Below are 16,334 nucleotides of genomic sequence, written 5' to 3'. Positions count from 1 at the left end.
GCTGGATCGGAGGCTCCAGAAGTCAAAGACGGAGTTGTCCCTCAGTTGGGAAGCTTGGAGGGGCCCCCATAGCCCACAGTACTGGCGCTGAGCTGGCAGTGCTGCAAAGGGATGGGGAAGCCAGTGGGAAGCTGCACAAGGAAATGGAGCGGCCACAGGCAATCTAGCCATACCTGGACCAGGGTTTTCTTTTCCTTTTTTTTACTTTTGGTTTCTATGGGAGAGCCTATCAGGCCAAGCCCCTGACACCTGGAGAAGGGAGAGGGAGAAGCCAGTGCCAGGCTGGGCTGAGGAGATATGGGCAAATGCTGGGCTCCATCCCTCCACATCCAGATAATTAAGGAAGGGCTGGGAAAAAGCTCATTCTCCAGCAAAAATAGACCTCCTCCAGGGAGGTGCTGGGGAAATTGATGCTGAAGCCTTGGGGAGTGAGAGACTTGCCCATGCTCAGGTGAAAAGAAATAGTCTAGGATTTCCCTTTTGGTTCTCTTGAGTTTTCCTTTGTCCAATAGGGTCAGGCTTTAAGGAACAGCCTGCATCCCTCAGGAATAATGGGCATTGTCATGGGGTCATTGCCAGCGGCTGTAACAGCCCCAGCCTGATGGCCTGTTTGCCAAGCCTCGACAGGATGACCATTGGGCTAACACAGCTGTCACTTCCCTGGAGATAGGCCCAAGACAACTGCAGGCCTACAGGGTTGGAGAATAGAAAGAGAACGCCTATTGAGTGCCAAGGGCAAGACTGATGCATTAACAACTGGGTGGTGCTTGGTTGGGGTATAGGGGAGGTAGAAGCCCCAAAGAAGAATTGGGCCCAGTGCATCCAGGTCAACATACAGCGCCGTAGGCCACCTCCTGACAATCCTTTAATATCAAGATGTGGTTGGCGAGAATCGGGAAACCTTCAGTAAATGTCTGGATTGGCTGAGTCCGCTTCCTCATGGAACAGTCCAACCAGGCACAGGGCTGCTGGGGCCCACGGCCCTACCTTGTACTGTGCTGACACTAAGTATATTGTTGTTATGATTGCACTGAATAGTATGTATACTCAGGCTCAGGTACAGATTGCAGGACAGTCATGGTGGCAAGCAGCTTACCATGGGCTGAAAAACCTAACCAAAAAGTAAATGAGCCTGCACTAGACTCCAAAGGCAGTTGTGCCTTTAAACATGTACATATGCTCTTAGTTGGGGTAAAAGCCCAACCCTGTTGAAGTCCATGGGAATTTTACCACTAACTAAGGTGGGATTTCACCCCTAATGTTTGCAAAATATTCTGAAATCGTTGGACAAAAATGTCTGTGGTGTACTATTTCTAAGCGGGCTGTTCACAATTTGTGGTTTCTTGATAGGTACAGCTGTGTGGAAGCCTCTGCTTCAATTTGTGTGCTGACTGGTCACTGAGGCAAATAATCTGCTCTAAGTACACTTTCCTTCTTTGATTACCCACTATACAATTAGGAGTACTTTTCATTTACAAGAAGCATGTGCTTAGTCTTTTTGTCTATGTCTGGCATTAAAAGGGCTTTGGATATTCATAGATTGCAGCCAGCATTAGATTGCATGTGTGATTGCTAGTTTGTGGATGAGTTCTTGACTCAAGTGTCTTTTAAATTTTTTTGTGGTTGATTTTTATTTCCTTTTATTGTTCCTCCATTAAGAAAATATTTGGAACAGAAGTTGCAGGAATAGAGTTCTAAGTACTTTGGCAGTGCATCTTCCACGTAAATCAAATTTAATACTAAACTATTCTCACATTATATATATATTCCTGATGCCTCTCTACTGTGCTTGTTTAGTACTCACTTGTATAACAGGGCCTTCAAAGTTTTGTGGCACCCTGGAAGCTGAACTAGCTTTGCAATGGAGTATTCAGTGGCTTCACCATGATGTAACATTTTTAATTTTTTTCCCTATCTTTCTACCTAATTCTTCCTTTGTAATTCTCCTAGCACCATCTTCTTTAAATATGATAGAGTGGCAGCAAATTGTAGTGGTAGCATCATACTTCTCTGTAGTTTCTGGTTGAACCCAAACCCATCAGGACTGGTTGGTTTCAGCGGCTGTGCTTTTGACTAAAAGTCCAAGCTCCTAAAAAACACCAGATTTTGAGGTACTGCTGAATGCTTGCATGTCTGGGAATTTACACTGTCAAAGAACTTGTCATATGCAAATACTGATATGAAGACAGGGTAGATATGTATTTTTAGGCTAGGGAGAGAAATTACACATAAACTGGTATAAGTGATCTGAAACCGGTTCAAATCCGTAACATAATAGAAGTGCAGTGCACATAACTTTCAAAATGGCTGAAACCGGTTTGTATATCGTAACAGACTTAACTGTTTAAAGGTTTAGGTTAAATTGGTTTACTGAACTTTTGCCTCAACTCTCCTTCACATTCAGGTTAACTCAGTCCCCTACCATCCCAGGATGCTTTGCACCTCCTACAAACCTGCCCCCCTTGCAGGGTGGGTGGGCTAGCCTTGGCCCAATCTGTCTGCTCCAGTGGACCAGGGAGCTGTGCTCTAGCACCCCCCGGATTCTGGCCTGGGCCACTGCAGGCATGTGGCTGCATTTCTGGAATCAAAAGTGAATGCCTGCTCACTTGCTTATCGGTTCAATCTACCCAGCTTAGACTAACCTGTGAAGATTGAATCAATTCAGCATGGGGCTTTTTGACTGTCTGTTCTTAGGCTTATAGACTAATTAAAGATATATACATGGGTGGATATAGAATTTTGAAAAGGGAGGTGCAAATGGTGAGGTGCATCATCACATATAAAACCCCAAATACTTTCCTCCAGTTAAAAATAAACTAGAAGCTTTACTAACATACTAGGGAGCCTAGGGTTGTATAATTCAGTTTCACATGGAAGCAAAAAACAATATAAACTTTACTGCAATGAGCTAATAACAACCTGCAGGCCTGTGAAGTAGGAGCTTCATGACCAGGAGCAGGGAATGGACAACAGCCTTGCGGCACAAAGGTGAGTTTGATAAGTGGAACATCAAGACCATTAAGAAGGAGACGGTTATTAACATCTGTGAAATAAAGAGTTCGGATGGGATCCGGTCCATTATAAAATGCCAAGGATTCAATTGACTCCCTCAGCAGTGCCTGACTAGAAGCACTGCTGCCACTGCCAGGCAGCTGGTTTCAAAATTTGGATGGAGCTGGACTCAAAAGGGGGTGCAAGTGCACCCATGCACCCCCCCCCCCCCACCATCTATAGAGAGCACAGGCTTTCTTGAACCCAAGCTCACTTCCTCAAAGGCTGTGAAAGGAGGGTGTGTATCCATCTGGCCATGGATTAATATAAAACGGAGTTGCTCTTAAAAAAAAAAAGGGGGGGGGGAATGGCTTTCTCTTGTCCTTGCCCAAGCTCTGCACAAAGCAGCCCCTTGTTTTGAGCCTGCTCACAGCCCCAGGCAGAGTCACCAGGAGCTGCAGCCCACGGAGCATGGGCGTCTGGTGCCTCCCAACTCTGGTGGGACACCAGATCACTGAGGGGGGAGTTTTTTCCCAGGGGTGATGTGTAGGGGGTACACACAGGTGCATGTGCACCCCCTGAATATGGCGGTGCACCCCCTACAAAAAGGTGTCACCGACACACTTGGTGGTGCCTGCAGGAGGTCGCCACTTGCCACTTCCCCTCCCCTGCCACCGACACCGCCAGTGGCATCTGTGGGTGGTTAGTGACACATGGTGGGCGCTTGCCACCCCTCTTGCCCCTGCCGCTGACAGAGCTGGTGGCATCTGCGGGAGCTCCTGCTTACCACAGCTGTGCTTCCACTGCCGCTGCGCCCCTGCAGCTGCTGGGGGCACGTGTTGTTCATGGGGGGGGGGGGGTCCCCCAGTGGCCGATTATGGACTGGGGGGGTCCAGTTTTGTGGCTGGCACTTCCTGGGGGTGCACGTGCACTTGCATGTACCCCCTACATGTCGCCAATGTGCGCAGAGCCAGGGCCAGGGCAAGCAGACACCTGCTGCCCACAGGGCACCATGTCTTGTGTTCTCAGGGGCTGTGCCAGGCTGGGAGGTAGTTGTGCTAGGAGGTTACACGGGGGACGCTTTGGAGAGGGGACAGTCCTGCCTCGGGCAGGGGGCTGGGCTGCACCAGCTCCCTTCCACACCATGAGTGTGTGAGTAAGAAAATGGGGTGTAGGAAGGGAATGGGAGAGGAAATGGAGGGAGAAGGAGAGGAGAGGAGAGAAGAAGAGGCGGCGGCGGCGGCGGGAAGGCAGCGAGGCAGGGGAGAAGAGGTGAGGCCGGGCGAGAGCGGGAGGGGCAGAGGCGGGCGGAGGGAGGCGGGGGGATGCTGAGGCGGGCGGGAGCGCCCGGAGCCTGACGCAGCAGCAGCAGCCGCGGTCCCGGCCCCTGCTGCGAGCCCGTGCTGCGAGCCCGGGCGGGCGGGAGGCGGCGGCGGCATGCGGCTCGCTGGGCAGCGCCCGTCGCGGGGCTGAGCCGGGGCGGCGCGGGCGGCCGTGCATGTGTGCCCCCTGCCAGTGCGTGCGGCGAGGTGGCGGCGGCGGCGGCGGCGGCGGCGGCGGGAGGACGATGAAAATGCTCCGGTTCCGGAGCTCGAGCATCAGGTCCCTGAGCCAGATGAAATGCACCGTGCGGATGCTGGACGACGCCGAGGTCTCCTGCCATATCCAGGTGCTCGCGGGGGCCGGGGCTGCGGCTTTGCAAAGTTTCCCCTCCCGGGAAGCCCCCACCCTCGGCTCGGCGCGCCCCGCACCTACCCCCCCGCCAGCGCTGCGGGGCCCTCTGCCCCCCCGCCGGCCCGCCCGCCCGCCGGCCGCTCGGGCCAGCCCTGGAGCAGGGGCGCGGGCAGCGGTGCCTCTTGTTTGCCCGGGGGTTTCGCAGGCTTTGCCGGGCGCCCCTCCCCGCCGCAGGAGTCAGGGAGCTCGGACGCCGGCTGCTGCCTGCAGCCCAGGCTGGGCACTGACTGGGCTGTGCCAGTGCTCCTGCTGGGAGGGCAGCCCGGGCGGGCTTGCCGCTCTGCTCAGGGACAGGCCATGGCCAGATTTGGGGTCAGGAAGGAATTGTACCCCGTGCTCAGATTGGTATGAGCTCGGGGGGTTTCGTAGATTTTATAGACATTAGGGCGGAAGGGACCTCGGGAGATCACTGGATCCAGCCCCCCCCCCCGCCCCAGGGGCAGGAAGTCAGCTAGGGGCAAAGGATCCCAGCAAGATACACATCCAAACGTTTTGCTTTCCTCTGTTAGCAGGGCTGTGGCCGGGGTCTCTTGACAACATTTCCTAGAAGCAGGATGTTGGTGGCTCTGGTTCACCTGCTTTCCCTGTAGCAGGGTGGTAGGTCTGCCTTGTGTCAGGGTTGGTGGTCGTCTTACCTAGACTTTAGAGCAGTGCCTTTTTTTCCTGCAACCCATTGCTGGGAGCAGTGCGGGGACAGGGGGGCTGCCGGCACGGGGTGCGGCTCGTCTTTTGTGTATGGTGCCACTGGCATTACCCCCGCGATCCTTGTTTGGGTCGCAACCCGGGGTTGGAAACTGCTGGTTTAGAGGATGGTTTGTGTGGGACGGTTTGGATAGGGATGGTCCTGCATCAGGCAGAGGGTTGGACTAGATCAGTGGTTCCCGATCTGTGGTCACAGGTACCACCAGTGGTATGTGGACAACCTGTCAGTGGTACGCATTAACAGATTTATTACAATTGCTTTATATGATAAAAATTTGCCAGTGGTACTTCAGGTTGAACTGAAAAATTTGATGGTGGTACTTACGGTTGTATCATTTTAAACTGGTGGTGCGCAATCTGTCAGTTTAGGAACTGCTGGACTAGATGATCACCCTTCCTAGATCAGCAGTTCTTAACCTTCTTTGTATCAGGACCCATTTGTAAACACCAATGGCCAGTCCAAACCTGGTGCCCCTCACTCCAAACCTGCTGCTCCCCCACCTGCAGGCCCCAGCCCCCTAGTGTGTGAGGTAGGGAGTGGGTGTGTGGGGCAGGGCGGCCCCAGGCAGCCCCTTGCAGGCTGGAACTCTGTCAACATGCAAGGGAAGACCCACGGTTGCCCACATTTTTCTCCTTTAAAGGAGAATCCATTTTTAAAATTTGTTTGCTACCCTTTCATATAGTCTTGTGACCCCACGGGTTGAGCAGTGTTGGACTAGATGATCGCCCTTCCTAGACTTAGGTGACTTCTGTAGGATTCAGTGAAGAATGGTGCAGGGTGTGTATAGTGAGCAGTGCACATCGACTGTTGTATGGCCAGGGAGAGAGAGACTCTGGACTAGCATGCTGCGCTTTGAGTGTTGTTCTGCCCTATCAAGAGAAACAGCTGTTTCAGAAGGCATTCATGCTCTCTGTGTATGTTGAATACATCGGCTCACGAATCCTGATTTTTCTTTTTGTAGGGGGTTTATCAGAAGCTGGGCAAATTGGACCCCTCAAACAAAACTGCCCAGCTTGTTTCTGTAAACTGAAAGAAGAAAATTATTCCCAGGACTTAAAGTTTCCTGTGATAAAAGAAGCCCCAGTATAGCAACATGCACTAACAAGGTGCTTGACCAGCATTCGGTCCTTGTGATGCTGTGATGACAGAACTGACCATCACGAGCTAAAAGATGTGTGCTCTCAGGACATACTGATTTTAATTTTTTTCTGGAGAAGGTGTATGGCACTTATAGTAAACTACATCTGAAAAAAATGAGCTGAAATTTATTTCCCATTTGAAGTACAACACACCAGGGTTCCTTGAAGGTGGATTTTTTAACTTTACAACTGAACAGTGGAAATGAGAGTGACTTTTCTATGCTCTCCTATTTATCCCTACTAGAAAAAAAGACAGACCTCCTAGAGCACTAACAAATAAAATGAAGTCTGTGGGACTTTTAAGGGAGCATAGTTTATATTGTGTGCCTGTTATTAGGTTTTAGACAGACAGGCTTGGGGTGCAAGGGAAGACTCTTGGGCAACAAAACCAAAATTCTGCTGTTTCAGGTAAGGAATGTGTAGAATTCTGTGAGAAGCAAGGTTTTTTTTTCCCCTTCCTTTCTTTTTTGGTGCTATCTTTTATTGGGCTATGTGTTTAGATAGGAGAACTGTTAGATGCACTTTCAGGCACAAAGTGCACCTCTTCAGGTTTTGTGTCTGAAAGCTTGTCTAACATCCAATAAGTGATGTTACCAAAAAGACCCTTGCATATTTCCTGGACCATCACAGTTGCAGCAGTACTCTGGCCTGATTACAAAATGCTGTGGGCATTTGAGGCCAAGTTCATCCCTTTGTATCTTTGCTGTCTTCAGTGAAATTACAGAGCTGGACTTGGTCCTTCATGTTAGAAGCTCTTATTTCTTATGCTTCAGAAAATCTTTTGGTTACCGTGGTCCAGATTTTTCAGATACAGAGAACCCACCATTCCAACTGAAGTCAGAGCGATCTCTGAAAATCTTGATTTTTGAAACACCTTTTTTTGCTCAAACCACGTTTTGTTTTCATTTGTGCAGCCACTTGACTGTGACTTAATGGGATTATTTGTGGTGTACATTACAGGCAGTCCTCGGACTTACGACACAATTGGCTCCTGAAAACCGTGTCTTAAATTGAAACATTGTAACTTGGAACCAATTTTCTCATACGAAACAATGTTATAAATGGGGGATTGGTTCCTGAACCAAGGCCCGATACCCTATTTTCACCAAAAATACCCCAGAATTTTGTACTTGATCAATTATAGATGAGTAATATAGCTACATTAGTGTATTTATATTGTAAATTGCAATCATATTGATTTGGAAGGACTTCTTTGAGGTGACTTTGCTGGACTTTTTGAAGGGTTCTTGGCTGGAGTCTTCTCAGGAGTCTTCACTGCAGGTTTTTCTGGAGTCTTTTCTGCTTTCTTAAAGAAATTGTCCAAGGAAGTTTGGACAGATGTTCTCCAGGGAGATGAGCGATGCAGTGAACTTGTTTGCCGGCATGGCGTCGCATTGGATCAAGCGTTGTAAAGATGAAACTGACGTCATAAAGCTGAAACACGGTGTCAATTTATAAACACTGTACATGCGAAACGTTGTAACTCGAAACGTTGTAAGTCGAAGACTGCCTGTACTATAGTTTGAGACTGCTGGTCTTGTAGAATGTCGGGAAGTGGCGGAGACTTACTGAAATATGCAGGCTGTAATTCTGCAGTAATTGGATAGTGTAGTTATGAGATCATCTTTTTAATAAATAAAGGAATCAGAATATAATGTCCTTCAGAATGTTGCGTATCTGAGTTTAATATAATTTTCTTTCCAGTTTAGCTCTGGCATTATTGAAAAAGTTAGTTTATGAACAACAGGGAACTTGGAGTGAGAGATTCTAAGCAGCCTTTGTCCTGGAATCTGAAAAAGGTTCAGGGAACCAGTCGATTTATACAGTACTGAGGGTATGTTTCTTAGTCTTGTGCTGTAAAAGCTGTAGCTTTTTTCTGTGCATATTTATGAAATGTTCCTTATTGTCCTGAGTGTGAAGATTTTCCCTGAAAACTTAAATCTGTTGTAAACAGATCACTAAGGTATGAGTATCTCTCATTTCCTTTAGAGATTTTTTACTCTGAAACCTAAGGATGACAACATCTACCTAAATAATATGATCCATTCCTTTCCTGATCAGTTCAGCAGAAACCTCCAGCTAGTATGTGTTATACAATTCCAAATGGCTTCTTGTTCTTCCCCATGCCATACCAAAAGCTCCAGCTGTCTACTAGTTAGCTACTAGTCACAGTCTTCTTTCCTTGTCAATGCAGAAGTCTTTAGTATGTTAAAAACTGTCCAGAGAAAGGATAAAATTAGTTAACTTTAATATAATTATAGCCAGTGCAATGATTTTGAAGTCAGATGAACCTGTCACATAATTCTCAGTCCATTAAAAATCCAAAGATTTTGTCATGGAACACACAGGGCCTTCCTTAACATGCTTCTTTTAGTGGGCCTTTCAAGCATAAGTCCATTTTCAAATACAGTTACATAAAAATCTCCCTCACTTACACAGATGAACAAAATCAGTACTGTTCCCCTTGATGAGGCTGTTCCTTCTGCCTCTATGGCATTATGTGCTTGGATATCATAGCCTGAACAAAATTTTTCAGGGACTTGTATTCAAAGATTAGTTTACATCAGAATGTAAGATGAATAGATGAAAGTAGGTGTTGATAGCAAAGACAGCTCACTTATACAGATAGGACATTCAGTGAATGGACGGAACAGGTGTCCCTTGCAGAGGACAGAAAGAAATGCATGATAGTAAAGTGGAGTGTATGTTTCTGAAGAGAAATGAGGTCAAAAAAGAAAATCATACTCAGCCAATGCTTCAGTGTTCACTCACCCATATTTTTTAAAATAACCTGCACTGTAACAGACATCTTCATGCTTCCATACAACCCTTGCATGCCTTCCTAGATCAAAGACCGAATGCTCTCAGGAGCAAAAAAATGTTGCAGGTTAGCCGTACTATCTTACCACAGGACATACTTAAGGGAGAGAGCAGCCCATGGAGGTTACAGCTGCGATGTCAGTGTCAGGACAGGTGAAAAATACTGGACTTTAATGTTTTGGTCATTAAGAGGACAGGGGAGCCTAGTTACACAAGCAGTGTGATTTGTCATCAGAACACGAGAAGCAGTATGGATACAATAGGAAAGTAGGATCAGTTTTGATCCATGCTTACATTTTGGGGGATATGTACCTTGTCAGTAAAGGGATATAAATTGTATTTTGTATTATATATGTCTCTCAATTTTTACATTGTCACATTCCATTTTGAATTGTGTGTCCTTCATCACATCTAACTTTCATGTGTGGGCCATTTTAGAGACTACTGAGAGAACATTAGGGAAAGTTAAACGTGTATATATCTGCTTGTAGGTATACTTTAGGTCAGTGGTTTTCAATTTTTTTTCATTTGTGGACTCCTACAAAATTTTGAATGGAGATGCAGATCCCTTTGGAAATAGAATGCTTTTTCTGGGATCTGAAACTTTATTTTCATAGTCATCTTTTGCAGACTCCTTAGACATAGTCTGTGGACCCCCAGGGGGTCTGTGGACTAGGGCTGTGCAAAGCTTCGGTTGCTGATTTGATTCGGAGGAAATCTAGTCCAATTTGGTGTCTGAATCTCCGAATCTGAATCGAATCGGGAGACCAATAAAAAGGTCTGAATCGATCCGAAGTCTCCGAATTGATTCAGGCAGTCCCCACTCGCTGCCACAGGGAAATGGATCTGGACTCTGTGCTGGTAAGTAGGGAGTGGGGGGGGGGCTGGAGGAGGGGGGAGGGGACCATGGGGGATAGGGGGCCAGGTCCTATCCCCTGCCTGCTCCCTCAGCCCCTGTGAGCACCCCCTGCCCACTCTCCCAGCCCTGTTAATGGTTGCTCTGCCCTGCACCAGTGTCCTGGCACTTAAAAAAAACCCCAAACAAAAGCCCGTCACTCACTGGCTCCTGCAGGTGGGGGAGCAATCCTCGTTGCCTCCCACTGTCCCGTGCTGCGCGGGGGGGCTCTGCCATGAGCCTCTATCCCCGGCCCACTCTCCCAGCCTAATGGCTGCCTTGCCTCAGCGTCCCGGTGCTTTATAAAAAAAAAAGTGCAGGGCAGCCATTGACAGGGCTGGGAGAGCAGGTGAGAGATGGGGCCTGTTTGATTCGGAGATTCGGCCGATTCGGCAGCAGCCAAATCTCCGAATCAGATTCGGCTGAATTGATTTGGGACAGTGATTTGAATCACCGAATTGAATCACTGTCCCCCGATTTGGCTGAATCCCAATCCGTAGTGAATACTAGCCACTTCATACAGGCCTACTGTGGACCACAGGTTGAAAATAAGTGCTTTAGTTTTTGGCCCAACAAAAACTACACCTAGATTTGTATACATTTCATCTGAATAATTAAAACAACACAGTGGATTCACTAAGGTTTAAAAAACAAAGAGGTTTTTTTTTTCTTTGTGTAAATGTTATAGTATTCAAGGAGAAATAAAATCATCATTTGCATTTTAATGTTCATGTTTAATATTCTTTCAAAGTAGCATTTCAGTCACCCAAGAGGGTAATAATGCCAACTGCAGGAAATTATTTTTCTTTGTGAAATATTGGATTACAGTGTTAATGTATAGGATGAATTTTGGGGTATCTAATGTGAATTATGAACTTGCAGCTTCTAGCCAAATAGTTATAGACCTGTGGAATGGACATATAGGTCATCAAATAGCTCAGAGCTAGGTTTCTAGCTCAGAGGTCAGAATTTAGTATGTTGCTTTCTTCATTTGAGAAACTTCATGATTGAAAGTTAGATGAAGTGTTGACTGACAGGAAAGGTTTGGGGCCTGATTAATTAGTCCTCATGATGACATTCACCCTTCAGGCTCTCTCTTTCTTTCTCAGATCTCTCTGGGACCTGTATCTTTGGCAGTCTTACAACAGCACTAGGGTAAAGTTGTAGTAGCATAGCTAAAAGGTAGATAGCATGAAAAATAACCTGGAGACACAGTGATCGCTGTCTGTTTCCATTTGCAAAAGACAGCTGACTTTCCTGATCGAGCATAACACCGACAAGATTTCAAACAGAATCTCCTGTTCCAGTCAAATTCATGGCAGGACGGCTTTGTTTTTGATGAACTGTAAGCAGTAGATTAAGTAGGGTGCCAGGCGGAGCACTAGCCTGGCTGCTCATTTAGTGGGTGCCACAGCATCTTGCAGCACTCCATACCTCCTTTCTCTGGTGCTTGTCATTCTCTCCCCACACTCTTCTGGTGCTTGACAGCATCTTTGCCTAGGGCGCCAGAATTGCTAATTTTGCCTCTTTGTCTAAGATTGCCTAAAGGTGCTGCCCCCTCCTTTAGTAACGTGCCCACCCACTATAAGGTAGTCCTGTAGCAGTATGTCTATAAGGTGCAAGGGAATATTGTGCCTAGACATTACATGTTCCCATACAAACTACAGAGTAGTCATATTAACGTAGGCCTGAAGCTGAGTTTTTTAGCTCGATTGAGAAGCAGAGCTGATGGGTCTGCATGCTGTCCTCTGCAAACATAGCTATATGGCTTCCAGTTTGGGAGCTAGTGTGATTTTTCTTTCAGTGACCTTGAGTGGAAGTACCACTCCCACTGCCTGTGGTCTGGAGTTACAAACATAAGAAGGTGACTTAACTCTTACTACTTGCATGCTGAAAATTAGGCATGATCTTAAATAAATCTTGCTGAACAGAAGCCTTCATTATTTTAGGCCAGAGAAGAGCCTGGATCATTCATATCTGGGTGGTTCACAACCTGTTTAGTTCTTGCTGGGTTGCTGAATTGAAGACAGCTGAATGCCGTGGCTTTTACTTCAGAGGGTAATACATCTTTGATCAGCTAAAGTGTATCAATGGTCTGATGTAGCAGTTTGCTGAGGCTCTGCTCCTAGCTATGCAGACTCTCAACTTTGTGAGTGGGTGGGTGTGGGGTATGGGGCAGATTTAGGAATATAACCCTGTTAAGTTATCCGAGTTCTGCTGTATCTCTATCTGGAACCACATTGCTAATTCCAGTTTCTGTTTTTCTTCTTGTATAGTGTTCTTTGTTTTTTTATTAGAATTTTTACATTACCACTGAACTCCATTTTTGCAGATGTAATTTTAACCCTAGTTTCTTGAGTACTAGTTTGTAAATTTTAACATATTTTTAATTTTCAGACCAATATAAGTTACCCTGCACTATTAAGAACTTGGAACAGGGGTGGGCAAAATACGGCTTGCAGGCCGGATCCAACCCACTAAGCCATTCTATCTGGCCTATGGAAGCCCTAAAAATTTTAGAAAATATTTATCTGCTCCTGGCTGCCTGTTAAAGATGACAGGAGCGGGGGCTATAGGACCCAGGGGGAGCCTCAACAGGAGGCAGCAGCCGAGCCCTGTTCCCCCCACCCATTTGCCTGCCTTCCTACCCCCACACTGCTCCAGCACCACATGGCTCCCAGCTGCATCACGGGACTGGGCAGCATGGCCCGTGCCAGTACCCTGTGGTGTATGTGTGTGTGTATAGGAGGGTGGGTGGGTGTGTGTGTGCGTTCATAGGGTGAGTCCCACATGCACACCCCACCATACACATGCACCCACACTCCTCCTTGCACTATTATACACACACACCTGCACACCCACACCCCAGCCACTCTCCCCTGACACACAACACCCCACAAACCCCATATGCACCCACACCCCACATATCCCCACACATACCCATATGCTCCCACATCCACCCCCATCCCCACACCCCACATACGCACACACCCACAGTCCATCACAAACCTATACCTACCCCCCACAATATACAAGAGCAGGACATCATTTTAAGTTATTGTGCAGTCACCTCTATGCATACCACACAAACACATGTAAACCAGGACAAAAATATTTTTTGAAATCAAATTAATGAATGTTTTAGATGTTTGCTTTTTAGAATATAATTTGGTATTTTTCTGGTTCCAAGATGGCAAAACCCCTTGCTGAAAGGAGTACTTCCGGGGGCAAGGGGAGGGACTTCTGGTGGCAAAGGTCGGGGTTAGGGGGCGGGACTTCCAGTCCCAATATCACAACCAGGGGGCAGGGCATCTGTCAAGGGGCGGGGCTACCCATGAGGCCCTTGACAGCTTGCCCAAACTAGGTAAGCGGCCCTCCACCCGAAATAACTGCCCGCTCCTGACTTAGAAGCTTCCACCACTTCAGCCCGTTCAAGTCCAACTGCTCTGACTCTGCTTAGAAACCTGATAAAGATGGTGCGGCTGAGCTTCTCCTTCCAATCATACATAACTTATTCCTGAGAGATTTATATTGAAGCTGCTAGTAAACTTAATTTCCTATGTGATTATTTGTTGAACTGTTGTATGACCTCTGGCAAATCACTTGATCTACTTATGTTTTAGTCAGCCTAGGTGTAAAACTGTGTAGTAACCAGACCTCTCTCAGTAACAAGCCATGCATTTAAACAGAGCTGTTTTGAATAGATATGTGGGTGTAAAGATAAAGATAGCTTCATTATGTTACTACATCTCTACACACTCAAGCTGCCTTTTTGATCGACTCAAAGAACGTTTCTTGGAGGGTAAAAGGGTATGGGTGTCAAATTAAGAAAAAAAGTCTGATTTAAAAAAAAAAAGGTATTTTGAGTTCAGAAAGTAAAATGACAAGCTGTGCTTTGCTTTAGTTGTGATCTGCAATTTGATGTTATGCTTGACTAAAAGAACAGGGCTGGCTAAATATATGAATGGTCATTACAATCCATTGCTGGTGTTCCAAAAATTTTACATTGGCTTTACAGACAAACTTCCTACTGCTGTTTGCTGAAAATATTTCGGATCTATTTTAGACCAAAGTGTTTATGCAATCGAGGAATTATTTATAAGACTTTTTCCCTTTATTGTTGCTTCTGAACACTCTGGTATTATTTTGTTGCCTATTGTTTGTTCAGTAATTGATTAACCTGCTTTTGTTTTACATTTTTTTTCCATTTTAATGTGACACTCAATCTTCTGTGCCTTTCTTTTGACACGCTAGTGATTGCAGACCTGCCTTCTTGAATAAACTTAATATTCTTTGATCGTCTTTGTGTCTCACAGGCACATACTAATTTAAAGGAAAATCTTTAACCAAAGGGTTCTCTTTAAAATTCCTATCCCTCAGTGAAGTGTAAAGAATAATAGAGTATGCTGAAGCAAGCCTTTGAGATGAAGGAGCAATGTCCACTGGGAAATGAATCTTAAAGTGAAGATATGCTGAATGTTGACAGCTTGGAAACATAAGTGGGAAGGGGTGGGCAACAAGGGAAATGAAGAGAGAGCGAAGAGACCCAGGAAGAAGATGAGGAAAAGAACCTTAGCTGTGGAAAGGGAAAGGTTAAAGGATTATGTAGACAGCAGGCAGGAGATTTAGTGAATTTATATTTATCCTGTAAATGATGTCAGAAGCATAACCAGCAAGTACCTTGAGCTGCTAGATGGTGCTGTAACAGTTGCACTCACAGGAAATGGAGTTAGATGAGATAAGCAGGGAATGCAAATTAGGGTGGGTTTCATGCAACATTTTACTGTTGCATTTAAAGAGGGCACACTGAAGTCTGTAGTCTCAACTCCATGTTGGACTCCATAGCTGCATAGTAATTTGGAGGGTGCTTGACAGGGGTTGCCTGTCAGAAGTCCCACTGATCAAGCTGCAGCTCTGGTCATATGCGTTCAGTCTGATCTCTCTTGTTGTTTTATGTGGTTGCTCAAGCTTACAATGTGGTGTTCACTTTTATAATTCTTGTAGGTATACAAGAACAGAATCAATAATGGCGTAAGGCATATGCCGTTATTATCAGTTTGATATACAGACTACAAGACACATTTTTGGAGCTTCTCTTCATAAATGATGTGGAATCTTACCTAGATGGGTTTGGGATGTTGTTCGTAACATCACAAAGTTAAATTGTCATTTGACACCAGTTGGGTCTGAAAATTGAGAAGTCAATGTATTTGTAATTTTCTGCTCATACCTCTCAAAATCTATACATAGTCTCTCAAGATACATTCATAGTCTTGAGCTGTTTTTCCCCCTCATCCGCATTGCCTGTCACATTGAAATAAACTGGTGTAATAAGAATTTTGAGTTGTTATGGACTGTGAGGCTTCATTTAATTTAGACTGTACTGAGATCTAAATGCTTTACTGGATTCAGTATTATGCAGGGCATTGGGTAAACCTAGGTTCTATCAAACTAACTAATATTCCTAAATCTAAACTCTGAAAACGTGTGGGTTAACCTAAAAAGGCAATGCTTTTTCCTGCTTGCTTAACCATCTACTGCAATGAGAACGTGTCCTATCACTGAAAATAATTGTAAAAGTTTGAGAGAAAACAGAACGTTCCATGTTTCCTTCTAATTTTATATGTATCCTGCAAATAACACAATGTGTCCATATAATGAAAACGAATTGTTTTGTAAAAGAGCCAGTGAGCATTTGCGTAAAAAATACATCAATATTTTTTCTTTTGCTTGTTCATGCATCTATTTTAGTACTGAAAATCTGTTAGCATTGCTTTCGAAGAGACTTAAAATGTTGAATGTAAGACAGTAAAATAAATACATTCCAACATTGTGCTGCTTATTCAAAATAAATCCTAGCTGGTTAAAGAAGTTTAATTCTTTATACAAATAATAATTGGTAGCCTGCATGCAGCAGACAGCTAGAAAATATGGGTGCTCTCCAGTCCTGTCCCCCCAGTTCCCCTTCCAAACAGGATGGAAGAATTTGTCTGTATGTGGCTATAATGGTGCCTCTTTCCCTTTCAAAGTGGGCTGTAGCCTATGAAAGCTT

At 45.6% G+C, this 16,334-nt stretch overlaps 1 protein-coding gene across 2 annotated transcripts in view; it reads left to right on the top strand.

Annotated features, from left to right (window-relative positions):
- Positions 1-4,390: 4,390 nt before the first annotated feature.
- FRMD3 (FERM domain containing 3) overlaps positions 4,391-16,334 on the top strand; it is a 210,150-nt gene continuing 198,206 nt past the window's right edge. The window contains exon 1 of one of the 2 annotated variants that reach the window (XM_006263723.3): positions 4,391-4,660. In XM_006263723.3, the coding sequence (XP_006263785.2) occupies positions 4,490-4,660 (171 nt within the window). In that variant the 5' untranslated portion in view covers positions 4,391-4,489. The remainder of the gene's footprint in view (positions 4,661-16,334) is intronic. The other variant, XM_059724814.1, reaches the window with a different exon arrangement.

This window comes from Alligator mississippiensis, chromosome 3, assembly GCF_030867095.1.
Source record: "Alligator mississippiensis isolate rAllMis1 chromosome 3, rAllMis1, whole genome shotgun sequence".
In the NCBI taxonomy this organism is placed as follows: Eukaryota; Metazoa; Chordata; order Crocodylia; family Alligatoridae; genus Alligator; species Alligator mississippiensis.
This window is presented reverse-complemented; position numbering and strand designations above follow the sequence as displayed.